Here is a 12,248-nt window from a genome sequence, read left to right on the forward strand (position 1 = left end):
AGCATGCAACATATTTCGGCACGCCCACTCGCGGCTGCTGCAAGTTTAATTCTTGTATGGCCGCTTGTTTTGCCTCACTACAGCAGCGGAGTAGGCGGTGCCTGTCGTTTGAAGCCAAATGACACGCTGCCGCCCAACGGAGCCATCCGTTTAGTAAATCTAACGCAACTCTTGCACGCGCATTTACGCTGACTGCTGAGACCAAATCCCCGCTCGCGCACGAAATCCATTTACGCTCTAGTAGTAGAGAGGGCCCAGTTGCTGCGCCCCGTCAGCCACACAGTCCGCACGATTAAAGCCTCAGACGGCCGTTAAAGAGCAGCTGAAAGCGGCGGCGGGGCCTAGTGACACTCCCTGATAGTCTCGGAGCGGTTTGGAGAGGAAGAATGGCGGATACGAGCAGCACTGCGGCGGTCGCGGCCGAAGCTTCCGACAGCGCCGCTGTCGCTGCTGCTGCTGCGCCTGTTGCGCCCGATGCACCGCCCGTTGCTCCGGTGCCCAGGACTCCAGCCGAGTCCGTGAAAGGACAGATTTTTGACGTGGGCCCCCGCTACACGAACCTGTCGTACATCGGGGAGGGTGCTTACGGAATGGTGTGGTGAGTAGTAGCGCTTGTCATCTCTTGTCGGGCTACCGTAGCGCGAAGCGAACGCGCTAGCTAACATAATGTGTTTATTAGCAAACACTGTGAGCCAGCTCGCTTTAGCGGCTGTATTCTACAAGCGGGGTCGAGTTAATGTGTGTTCTGTCACGATGATTGGCACTTAAGACACTGTTGAACCTCTTGAGCAGCCTAGCTTTACGGTGACTCGGGTTAGCCGAGCAGCCACAGGCGTGGCTATGAGCTTTACAGGAAACAAGGTTTGGGGAGTGTTTGCGCAGGACGTAGTTTGCTACTGCAATCAGATCTTCTTCTGCAGGCGGCGTTTGACCGCAGAGGAAAGTTGGTTATCGCTGTAGCCACGTCCGGAACCAGCCTCCAAATCGCTCCGATCTCTGTTTTAATTCTGACAGAGCTGCTGCAGAGGATGCGAGTGACATTTGTGAGCCGTACCGAGGCCTCTCCCTCGTGTTATCGACGTATGAGAGCTGCACCTTTTCGTGTGGACGCGTCGAACCATGTTAGATGCGTTTGATTATCAGTGTCATGTCGCTGCGTTCACAGCTCGGCCTCATGAACAATCAGATGGCACAGCAGCGAGATGGATGTTGGGCCCACACATCCCACCTTAGCAGGGCGCACACACCGTGCGGCTCTCTGCCAGCTCTGCATAGCATAGTGCTATATTGTTTGTGCCATCGTGGTCACGTGACTTTGCTGCTGTTGCTTTCCCTGTTTGTAAACATTGACAGCAATAACTGTTTGGCACACTGACAGCGATCCAAGTGGTCTTGGAGTGTCTGTTAAGCATGCGAAAGCTCCAAAACTTACATACATCCTCGCAATATTTCAGTGTGTTGTGCAACCAGAGAATAATCTTTCACTTAGTGTTCCTGATAAAGATGAGTGTCTTTTTTTTAATGCAAAACTCACCACAAGAAAGAAACCATCCTCACCTTTTTTTTCCAGCCCTGCCTGCTCCTCATGCATCCTACACCTCCATCATGCTGACACTGCGCCCACACTCCGGCCTACAGCTACAGTGCTTCTCAACATATTACAGCAAAAAAAAAAAAGCCCCATTGCTTGTTGTTAGTAGTGACAGTTTGAAGCGCCCTTATGGAGCTCAGTGTCAGCCCAGTTTGTGATACCGTATCTATGCAGTGTGTAATCTGACCCCTGTCCTGTGCCTCTTCCCAGCTCTGCTCTGGACAACTTGACAAACCAGCGCGTAGCCATCAAGAAAATCAGCCCATTCGAGCACCAGACGTACTGCCAGCGCACGCTGAGGGAAATCAAGATCCTGCTGCGTTTCCACCATGAGAACATCATCGGCATCAACGACATCATCAGGGCACAGCAGCTCGACAACATGAGGGATGTGTATCCTGCTTTTTCCATACGTGTGCAATTTATGGTTAAAAAAAAAATCAAGCAGGCAGTCTCCCTGAGATTGAGATGTTACTTCAGGAGAGACAAGAACATGGTTACATTAAAACTGTCTCAAGAGTCCATAAAAATCACAGTATTTCATTTGTTTTAAACAGAGTTTAATACCTGAAGCAAGTTCTGCGAGGTTGTTGTTGTTTCAGGGAATATGTGAGATCAAATTTTTACTGTGAAGGAAGTGAGCCATCTTTAAGATGCTGAGAACAATGACTAATATGAAATTTGCGAGTTTATTATGCAAACGCACTGTAGCACACTATTCTTTACTGGATTTAGCCAGTGAAGAAGTGATGCAGCATCATGATGGTACAGATGCTGAAGTCAACTGCAGGTTTGTGTGTTTAAAAAGACAAAGTAGGGCTGTTTGATTACAGATGTTTTTTGGGGGTGGGGCTGAAGTACAGGTTTAGCCCTCACCTGTAACATTTGTGACTCTCGCAGAACTTCAACCACCTCTGGTTTTTCTCTCTAAGCTTGTGGCTCGAATGATTCAGCTGTGACTGCACAGTTATTAAAACTGTGTGGCTTGTGGTGAATTTATACCAGACGAGCAAACACGAATTATTAATCCAGCTTTTACTTGCTCTGTGTGTGCATAGAGTTAAAGTCAGTAGGATGGGTTAAGAAAGGAAACCTGGAAACATTAATGCTGTGGCTGGTAGAGATCAATCAAATCTATAATATCAGATTTGCTTCACAGAGCTAAACATTTTCATCAAATGGCCTCGAGAGTCAGTCATTTGACCACTCTACTCAAACGGCTTGAGCTGCTGAATCATTGCTAAGATCTGTTATTCAGCCACATTGGGCAGCAGCGGACATCCTCGGAACTCGACACTGACTGAGAACAGTTGCATTGTCTTCTGAAAAACAGAAAGGAAATGCATGAGTCGCATTTTTTGTGTATCCTGTTGTTTTATCTGCTTGGTTTGCTTTACTTAGTCACATAGTGTTTATATGAACTCATGAAAACTTGACTGAGTTTGCTAAGTATAATCAGATCTGTCCGCTGATGGCATCATCATTTAGCTCAGCTGGTTAGTGCACTGTGGGCCTCTTAACCCTTTAACAAGTGTCATTCAGCCTAAGTGGACTTATTTTGGACTGAGGAACCATTTAAATGTTCTCTAAAATGGTTGTGTAGTCACAGTAATGTTAAGCACTTATCGTAAAAATCTAGTTTGAACTATTTTTCTGTCTGTGTTCAGATAGCAAATGATTTGTGTCACAATGATGCAGCGAATTTTGCTGTAAAACTCGTCTTCTCTTCTTTCCAAAACAATTTTGTCTTTATCACAAACTGTAACAGAGTTGTGATCATTTAGGAGCATTTTTTAAATCAACCAGGACTGTGCGCATATCTACCTGTCAGACTTTCCTCTATAAACCTACTGGCTGTATATAAAAGAACGGCACCATGACTTCATCTGTTGTTCACATGTGGCCATAAAGCCTCGAGTTGATCCTTTGTTGGTAAGGAATGCATCTACCTGGGAAACCAAGGGATGCTAACAACCTGCCAGTCACAGTGTAGCCCTGCCTTAAAGCGCATCCCTGTTTTTGGGAACTCTAATTTATAAAATGAGCATCACACTGTATTAAATAAGACTCAAAACTGAGACTGAGGACATAAACTAATAAGGAGAGTTTATTGTTTTTGGTTTGATTCATTTATGTCAAAGTTATCTGATTTGTGGGGGAAAAACACGACAGGAAGTCCAACTAGTGTTAGTCATCAAAGTTATCCTCTGAAAAGGATAAATGTTTGTATAAACCTTCGGCTTGGCCTGTTAATACTTGCTGATCTGGATCTAGAACAGTTGAATGATTAAAATATATATTTATGCAGTGCTGCAAAAGGATACCGAAGTATAATGGATATTCTAAATTTGGTAAAGCCACCTGTAGGCTCTTTTGGGCTATGTACACTCCTGCTAGAGTCTGTAGTCATTTAGGTTTTCTGTTGTTTGATTTGCACAACAAAATGACTCCCGTGACCTGAAAGGTTTACGAAAAAGGCTTCAGCCGATTTTCACTGGATTTGAACCATATTTAGCTGCAGAAAGCATCCACAAAGTGTTCCTATCCTCCAGCATCAGTAGATACTAGCTGTTGTTGTCCTCCTTGACCCGTGCGTCCTTCTAGCTACATTGTGCAGACCCTGATGGAGACCGACCTGTACAAGCTGCTGAAGAGCCAAAGGCTAAGCAACGACCACGTCTGCTACTTCCTCTACCAGATCCTGCGAGGCCTCAAGTACATTCACTCCGCCAACGTGCTGCACCGGGATCTCAAGCCCTCCAACCTGCTCATCAACACCACCTGCGACCTCAAGGTTAACTCACATGTGCATGCCGCAATCACCATTTAAAACAACAACAAAAAAATTTTTTCTTGGTGTGGGATAGTGGATTTTACATACTTGATACAGCATATGAAGGCTCTGAGTGTAAATCTGGTCATTTGACATTTATGTGCTGCAAAGTCAGTGTTATGTGGCATTTAGGCCATTTATTTCCATGTAATTAAACATAAAAGTACCATTGTGGGCAACAGCGGTGTAATCAGCCAGCTCTCAAGAAGATTAGAAAAACTTCGAAGGAATGTTTGAAGGCTCTGCCAGGAAAACCAGGTTGCTACTGTTTTAATGATACAGATTTTGGGCCTTGTAATGTATGCTGTATTTAGAGCTTAATTGGCGGCTGTGTCGCTTCCCAGCTGCAGTGTGGTTTTGTTCCATCCTGGCCACGGCTTCAGACCACATCCGGGTGCTTTATTTTGAAAACTGACCAGATGCCCAAGGCCATTCTTCTGTCTGACTTCCTGTCCTGCTCAATCGGCTCTGTGCGGTGTGATGCGGCGCTTGTCAGAAATAGACCGGGCGCGTATTTTTAGCTAAGCAGAGAACATCTACCAGGACGCTTCTGAAACGCACCGCAGCACATCTGATGAGAATAACAAGTGTTCACCTCAGGTGGCTTCAGTCAAAGTTTGCACTTTAAATGAATTTTAGTATGAAATGACTAGGCTCTCTAGCTTATGCTTCTTATTTTATGGCAGAAAGCTATCCTAAACACACATCTGGTGGTGTCTAAAGTAAGTGAGGATGCAACCACACAGTGTAAACAGTGTTTCTGCGAGTGTATTGGGAATTACAGATAAATGATAGGAATATCTTATCTTTTAAGGAATCATAAAGATTTTGTAACAAAGTGCATAAAAAGTGGTGAAAAATAATTTTAAAAAATCAGTAAAACTTGAATACAAGGCAAACAAAATCTCATCTGCAATCTTTTTTTTGTTGTTGTTATTTTGAGCCATTTGTTTCGATGTTGCACAGCCTTAGAGTAGTCCGGGTGAACTATGAACCTTCAGCCATCAATCCCTGGATTAGTTGGATCATGTGGGAGGAGTAAGGAACAAAGGCAGCTCGTGTTGCTGTGGTTTTCTGAAGCCTTCCCTTCCAGAGGAATAAATGCATCTAAATGAATGTTCCTGCAGCTATATACTGCATCTGTTTCCCAACAATGTTACTTACTGTACGTTTCCATATAACAAGACCAAAAATCATTTAAAATAACTGTGTTGCATGCAAAATTAAACAGAGAAGAAAACTAAATCTAAATCTAAAATAACTTTCTGAACATGCTTCACTACTTTCAGACACTCTGGAGTTTTATTCTGGGCCAGCTGGCAGACTGCTGTTTTTGACCTCTGACCCTCTGTGTTGTTGTCAGATCTGTGACTTTGGCCTGGCGCGGATAGCCGACCCAGAGCACGACCACACTGGTTTTTTGACTGAGTATGTGGCTACTCGTTGGTACAGGGCTCCAGAAATCATGCTCAACTCCAAGGTAAGACTGTGGGTAACTGATGAGGTTTTTTTTCTTTTTCTTTTGAATTTATTTTGTTTTCGATAAATAAAAGATAAAAATCACAGTTTGGCTAAGTGCGTGTGTTTGTGTCTCAGGGCTACTCAAAGTCCATTGACATCTGGTCGGTGGGCTGCATCCTGGCTGAGATGTTGTCCAACAAACCCATCTTCCCTGGGAAACACTACTTGGACCAACTCAACCACATACTGGGTGAGACATACTTCTCTCTTATTTCCACATTGGAGATCACTGATGTTAATGAGCAACCGTCTTGAGTCTCCTTGTGTTTTTACAGGCATTCTTGGCTCTCCATCTCAAGAAGATCTGAACTGCATCATTAACTTGAAGGCGAGGAACTACTTGCAGTCCCTGCCTGAAAAACCCAAGATCCCGTGGGAAAAGCTGTTCTACAAGGCAGACCCTAAAGGTACTGTGGCACGGTTTATTTGCAGTCCTGGAATACTAGCAAGGAGTAGACATTTATATACTTCAGCACTGCTAAAGATGCAGTGTTTCACTTTATCAAGACATTACCCAACAGAAATGTACGTGAGAGCGTACTTTCTTTATGACACTAAGTCATGCTCGATTAGGCTCATGTGAGAATATAACTGGTAATTTTCCCATGAATTCACAGCTGCGGAGTTTTCTTCTCTGGATATAGTTTTGATTATCAAATGAGATAAGGTTCCCCACAGTTTTTACTGATCTAGAAAAAATCTTGAACTAGTAATCAGTTGTTTTTTTGTGCCGCCTCAAGCAGCTTCCTCACCTGTGTTTTCATTAGTCTGCCCTAGATGCACTCGCACTATCTCCTGAGCCCTGTACTTCAAATCAAGTTCAGCATAGCCAGGTTATCTTTCTATTATCTGATTAACTTATGTCTGCTACTAGGTCGATGCCTAATTTATGATCTTGCAACTGTTTTGTTTGCGTATGGATTTCGAGAGACAGAGAGGGGTTTGCACCCACCATAAATGTGCTCCAACATCCCAGCTGCACGTAGCTGGTCGGGGAAGACCTATGTGTTAGTCGAATGCTGATTGTTTGACAAGAGGGTTGTCGAGGCATGGGATAAGCGTAGAGAAATCCTCAAAAATCATAAAATGCAGCATGGAAAGCACTGTGCAGTGGACACATTTCATTGTTTGTAACACTCAGTTTCACTTCAGTTTTTTGTGGGTTAGAACTTCTCTCTTCCCCTTGGCTGGCTGTTGTACCAACAGCACCAGTAAGAATAACCCACAGGCCTGTTCTACCACATATTTTGTACACTGCCTCCACTGACAGCAGATGTTCTCTACAGGTAGATGGGCAGCCCACGCACTACCAGCGAACTGCCAACTTGCTGCCGCCACTGAACTAAAATTTCAGTTTCAACCGACATGCGTATCCAAGTAAACCCCGGAGTTTTCTATGCGCCTTCAGATGAAGGGGGTGGTGCTGAATTTTTACAAACAGAGATAAAACTGTTCCATAGGAAAAGAGGTTGAAGACACGACAAATGAATTAATGTTTAAAATAAGGTTTTGTTTGTTATTATCGTTTCTGCTGCACATTCTGTCAACGCGATTGATGTGGTTTATTTGCAATCTTGATGTATACAAATACAAACAGGTGTTCTGTTTTAGGATCCTATATTAATGCTCATAAAACACTAAAATAGTTGATTGTTTGCAGCCAGTCAGGTGAAAGTTGCCTCTAAGGTACACACTTTATAAGGGCACAGGGGTGTGAGGGATCTTCAACAGATATCTATGTAAATGAGATCAGCTGTAAATCAGGATTGCTGTGAGCAACAGAGATTTCCTGTTAGTGAGCAATTAAACAGCAGCATCAGGAAATGATTCACATGATAAAAACCTGCACCGACGGCTTAAAAAAAGCTGTGATATAGAAATTGGATAGAGAAATTGCCATATTATTATAATGCATTTTTCTCAACTAATATTTAAAAAATGGCTCATATTGTGTGTTTGTGTGTTCTGAGTGAGTGGCATTGCAGGATTTAAGAAACTGTAGGAAACTGAAACGCATCAAACTTATGGAAATGTTTTAAAAAGCTTTCACGTGATGTTTGCTCGGGTCATCAGTTATCGGGTGAAAATTAAAGAAAAGCTGTAGGTTATATTTTTGCATAACCTGGCGAGTGAACTAACTAAGCTCCTCGTGACTTTAATGCAGCTCTCGATCTGCTGGGCCGCATGTTGACCTTTAACCCCATCAAGCGCATCACCGTCGAGGAGGCCCTGGCTCACCCTTACCTGGAGCAGTACTACGATCCTTCAGATGAGGTAAAATACAATCTTTGTTATGTGCAAAATGTACAAAGAGCAAAGTGTTAAATTTGTGTGGTAAAGAGTTTTACACAACATACAAGCTACATAAGGAAGCTGGGTTTAGCTATTTTTCTACCGTAAGCTAAGATTTGATTTGATTTGCAGCTATATTGGACTGTGCTGTGAAGCCTCTTACCAGTGTTTGGATTAAGTATTAAGTTTCCTCTCAGGTTGTGTAACTATAAGAGATTCAGTGCAGTAAACACATGTTCATTGTACTGTAGACTTTATTTTACCTGTGAGATTACTGCTGCTTTGTATAAGTGTAATAATCGTGGTTATGGTGTGTGATGTCGCAACAGTGTGAAACTCATGCAAGCCACCACCACACTGCGCTTCTCACTTTGTGCAAATGCAGAGCAGCGTTTTCACGAAATGACTCGTAACATTCTGCTGCTGTCTGTGTGTGCGTGTGTGTGAAACGTGCAGCCTGTAGCAGAGGAGCCCTTCACTTTCACCATGGAACTGGACGACCTTCCCAAAGAGAGGCTGAAGGAGCTGATCTTTGAGGAAACGGCCCGTTTCCAGGACAACTACCAGCCGCCGGTTCGCTCCTGAGACAAAGGTACACAAGAAAGGCTGCTTTCTCTGCACCCAAACTCAAAGCAGCAACACAAGGTTAAAAACATAAAGTATATTATGGAAGAAGACACACACTTTTCCCCACATTTTTAGCTAGATTTAGTGCTTTTTCATCACACCTCTACATTAAGTTCTTTTGGAAATCTTTCCTCCTCACCTCATTGGACTACACAGCTACAGCTTGAGCTAGTCTTTCTAGTTTGAAGTCTTTTCTGCATTATTTGAGGCTAAAATCAGTGGGGGTTTTGGTATTGCTTGACCTAATCTCGCACCATCTTAGTGATGATTACAAACATGCCTTGCATTGAGAAATCCTTTCAGATCAGGCTGAGATAAGCCAAAGAAAATCAAGAAAGTAAGATTTTTCAGATCTAGTCAAAGCTATAAGAGCTCTGGATAGATTTAGTTGTGGTGTGCATCCACTAGATGTCAGTGGAGCCAAGTGCTGCTCATGCAAACACTTGGACAAGCCACAGCCTGGAGTGCAAACTTGTTACAGATCTAAAAAACTGCAGTAAATGTACAGAGAAACAATCTGGAAGCAGTTTGCCCCCCAAAAAAAACTTGGGGTGTGTTCTCATAGATGACTTTATTAACATCTGTTATATTGGAATAAAAATTTTTTCATGACATGTTAATCTGGGTGATACATTTCACTAAAAAATATATTATCCAAACAATTTACATGGTTTATATAGATGTAGAAAGCAATTGTGAAAGTCAGAAAACTACACTCACTGGCCACTTCTTTAGGTATGCCTTTCTAGTACCACATTGTACTGCCCTCTTCCTTGAAAAACTGTCTTAATTCTCATGAAATGGATTCAACAAGGTGCTGAAAACACGTCGGGAATTTTGGTATACATTGACAGGACCTCACAAAGTAGTTGCTGATTTGTCGGCTGCACATCCATGATGTGAATCTCCTGTTTGATGATGATTTAACTTTGAGTACAGTTTGAGGTTTCTGACCTTGTGCGTTACAGCACCACCACAAGCCTCAACCACGATATGAGGCAAGAAGGATCTGTGCTTTCATGTCGTTTACCTTAAATTCTTACCCTACCAAATGTCACGGCTGAACTAAAAACTGTTGTTGTTTTTGTTTGTTTTTTAAGCCTCAGGTTCCTCTTCTTACCAGGAAATTAAAGAGATGCTCTTCTGCATATCTGTCTTGTAAGGTGTGGTTACTTGAGTTACTGTTGCCTTCCAATCAATTTGAAGCAGTCTGGCTATTCTCCTCCGACGTCAATAAGGAATATTCACCCAGAAAACTGCCGCTCATTAGACATTTTCTCTCTTTCAGACCATTCTCTGTAAACTTTAGAGATCGTTTTGTGGGAAAATCCCAGTAGATCAGCCCTTACCTGCTGTCATGTGATTTGATGGGTAGATATTTGTGTTAATAAGCAGATAAACAGATGTACCTAACAACAAAGTGGCCGGTGAGTGCAAGTGTCCACTGAAAAACGTCTGTCCTTGATTTAAAATATTTAATAAAGTAGACAATTTTATTCTACATATTAGGTCACATTTGGTTTCAGCTGCACTACATCCTGACATGCAATCGGTGGTCAAATGTTATTTGGCAGGATTCTAATAATAGGATTAAATGACGTCTTGCAAATGTCATTATTAAAGTCTTCTGTTTCTTTTTCTTTTTCTTTAGTCCTGAGGAGTGACAAAGAAGCGCAGAGGCTCGGAACAACTTGCTAAAAATAAAAGAAAAATGCATCATCAAGAAACCAACAAAAAGATAAAACCAAGAAATACAAGCATTAAATTGCTAATCTTTCCATTTCTACTGCAAAGAGAGAGCTAAGTTTAAATTTGATTTCTGTGCTTGGGTGGGATGGTAGGGTCTGTCGTACTGTTTAAGTTCTTTTTTTCATCATCTCTCGTTTTTCTTTCTTTCTCCATTTTTATGCCTCATCTACAGCAACACGGTGTCCCTTTCCACTCCTCATCAAACCTTTTCTTTCATGTCGCTAACCTGTCTGAGCTTCTCCTGTTTCTCCTCTTTGTGTAGCCTTCTCTCATGTATACACACGTACTACTGTATTAACCAACACCATAACTTTCTTGTCATGATCCATGTAAATTACGACCTTGTAAAACTGAGGGCTAAAAGAACGGGGTATGTTAAATCGGGTGTGTATGTACATACAAAAAAACTTGTTTTTTGTTTTTTTTTTAAATTGTGCTTGTTGCAGTTTTTGTTTGTACAACATTGTTTAAGAGTTTTTTTTCTTTCTGAACACTTGATTTTGAAACAAACCATTCAATGTTTTTACTGGCATGTTGGCAGGATTTCTTTTGTTATCGGTCTTTTTCTTATAAAAGTGTATGATGTTCATATGAATGCATGCATTCCTGAAAACTTACCAAAGTGGCCGAGAGATGCAAGGGACTTGGCTGGCGAGCAACATGGGAATGATAAAAGAGCAGGCAGACTTTTCCCTCCTTCTTATATGTGGACAGTCGGCTGTATCCAGGAGGCCGTGCATGACTTGGGCTAAAAGCATAAAAATAGTTTCTCTTAGTATGTGTTTGTGCAGTCATAGCGTTCATACTAACGCCCATGGTGCTTTGTGCTGGGTCAAAAACGCCCAAATTATCGCCACTCTAGGAGAACTGCACATAAACCATCAGCCTAACTGAGTTGAAACGTTTTCCTTTATTAAATGTAAAACGGTGGGGTCGCTGAACCCGCTCTCAATCTTATTTTCTGTAACCATTTTGGTGAACACGCATCCTAGAAAATGGGTTCTGGTTTTGTTTGACCCAGGGTGCCTGTCATTGAGGCCTAACTCAATTCTAGCCACCCGTTAATACAGAGTGGGATCTCCTCACCTTAAGCCACTGGGGAGACGAGAGCAAGCTCATTAAAATTCTTACTAGTAAACTAGTAAAACCTGCTTTTGGTTAATGTGAGAGCTGATTGCACGTGGCAATGAATATCTCGTTTTTGGGTTTCTGTTTTTTACGACCCCTGTTGAAACCAATTAATCATAAGTAAAATGGTCAAACCTGGGTATGTCGGCTCAGCGCACAGCCAAGCACCCATCATCGCTCTATGGTTGTGCTGTATATATTATATTTCCAGTTACTCCTTACTGGGTTGTTTTTTGTTTTTTTGTTTTTTTTTGTGTGTGTGTGTGGTTTTTTTTTGGGGGGGGGGGGGGGGGGGGGGGGGGGCTGTGTGTATTTTTCCTAGCTTCCTTTTCTGGTTTCTCCAGAGTGTTTTCCTTTAGCTGTATCCTTGCATCTGTTTGGTGTCTGCTCCCTCCTGTCTTTGCTCTGGATGTGACTGTATTAACCGTTGTTTGGTAGATCACATACCCGAGAACAGTATAGGATGTCCCTCCCCCTCCAGAAACAGAACAACCCATGCACTGGGTC

At 42.5% G+C, this 12,248-nt stretch overlaps 1 protein-coding gene across 1 annotated transcript; it reads left to right on the plus strand.

The window, feature by feature from the left end:
- The first annotated feature begins 5 nt into the window (after positions 1–5).
- On the plus strand, positions 6–12,001 carry mapk3 (mitogen-activated protein kinase 3). The gene is made up of 9 exons (XM_063471563.1): positions 6–598; positions 1,802–1,984; positions 4,196–4,385; positions 5,788–5,904; positions 6,021–6,135; positions 6,221–6,352; positions 8,110–8,219; positions 8,694–8,829; positions 10,516–12,001. Exons 1-8 carry the CDS (start codon positions 387–389, stop codon positions 8,820–8,822), a joined length of 1,188 nt encoding a protein of 395 aa, XP_063327633.1. The 5' UTR covers positions 6–386; the 3' UTR covers positions 8,823–8,829; positions 10,516–12,001.
- Positions 12,002–12,248: the final 247 nt, after the last annotated feature.

The sequence above is a fragment of the Pelmatolapia mariae genome, linkage group LG4 (genome assembly GCF_036321145.2).
Source record: "Pelmatolapia mariae isolate MD_Pm_ZW linkage group LG4, Pm_UMD_F_2, whole genome shotgun sequence".
NCBI lineage: Eukaryota > Metazoa > Chordata > Actinopteri > Cichliformes > Cichlidae > Pelmatolapia > Pelmatolapia mariae.

Excerpts from the sequence above, each read along its gene's own strand:
- mapk3 (XM_063471563.1), top strand. The coding sequence starts at position 387 with ATGGCGGATACGAGCAGCACTGCGGCGGTCGCGGCCGAAGCTTCCGAC. Across the intron at positions 6,136-6,220 it reads CCAACTCAACCACATACTGG|GCATTCTTGGCTCTCCATCT; the intron begins GTGAGACATACT and ends GTGTTTTTACAG. Across the intron at positions 6,353-8,109 it reads CTACAAGGCAGACCCTAAAG|CTCTCGATCTGCTGGGCCGC; the intron begins GTACTGTGGCAC and ends ACTTTAATGCAG.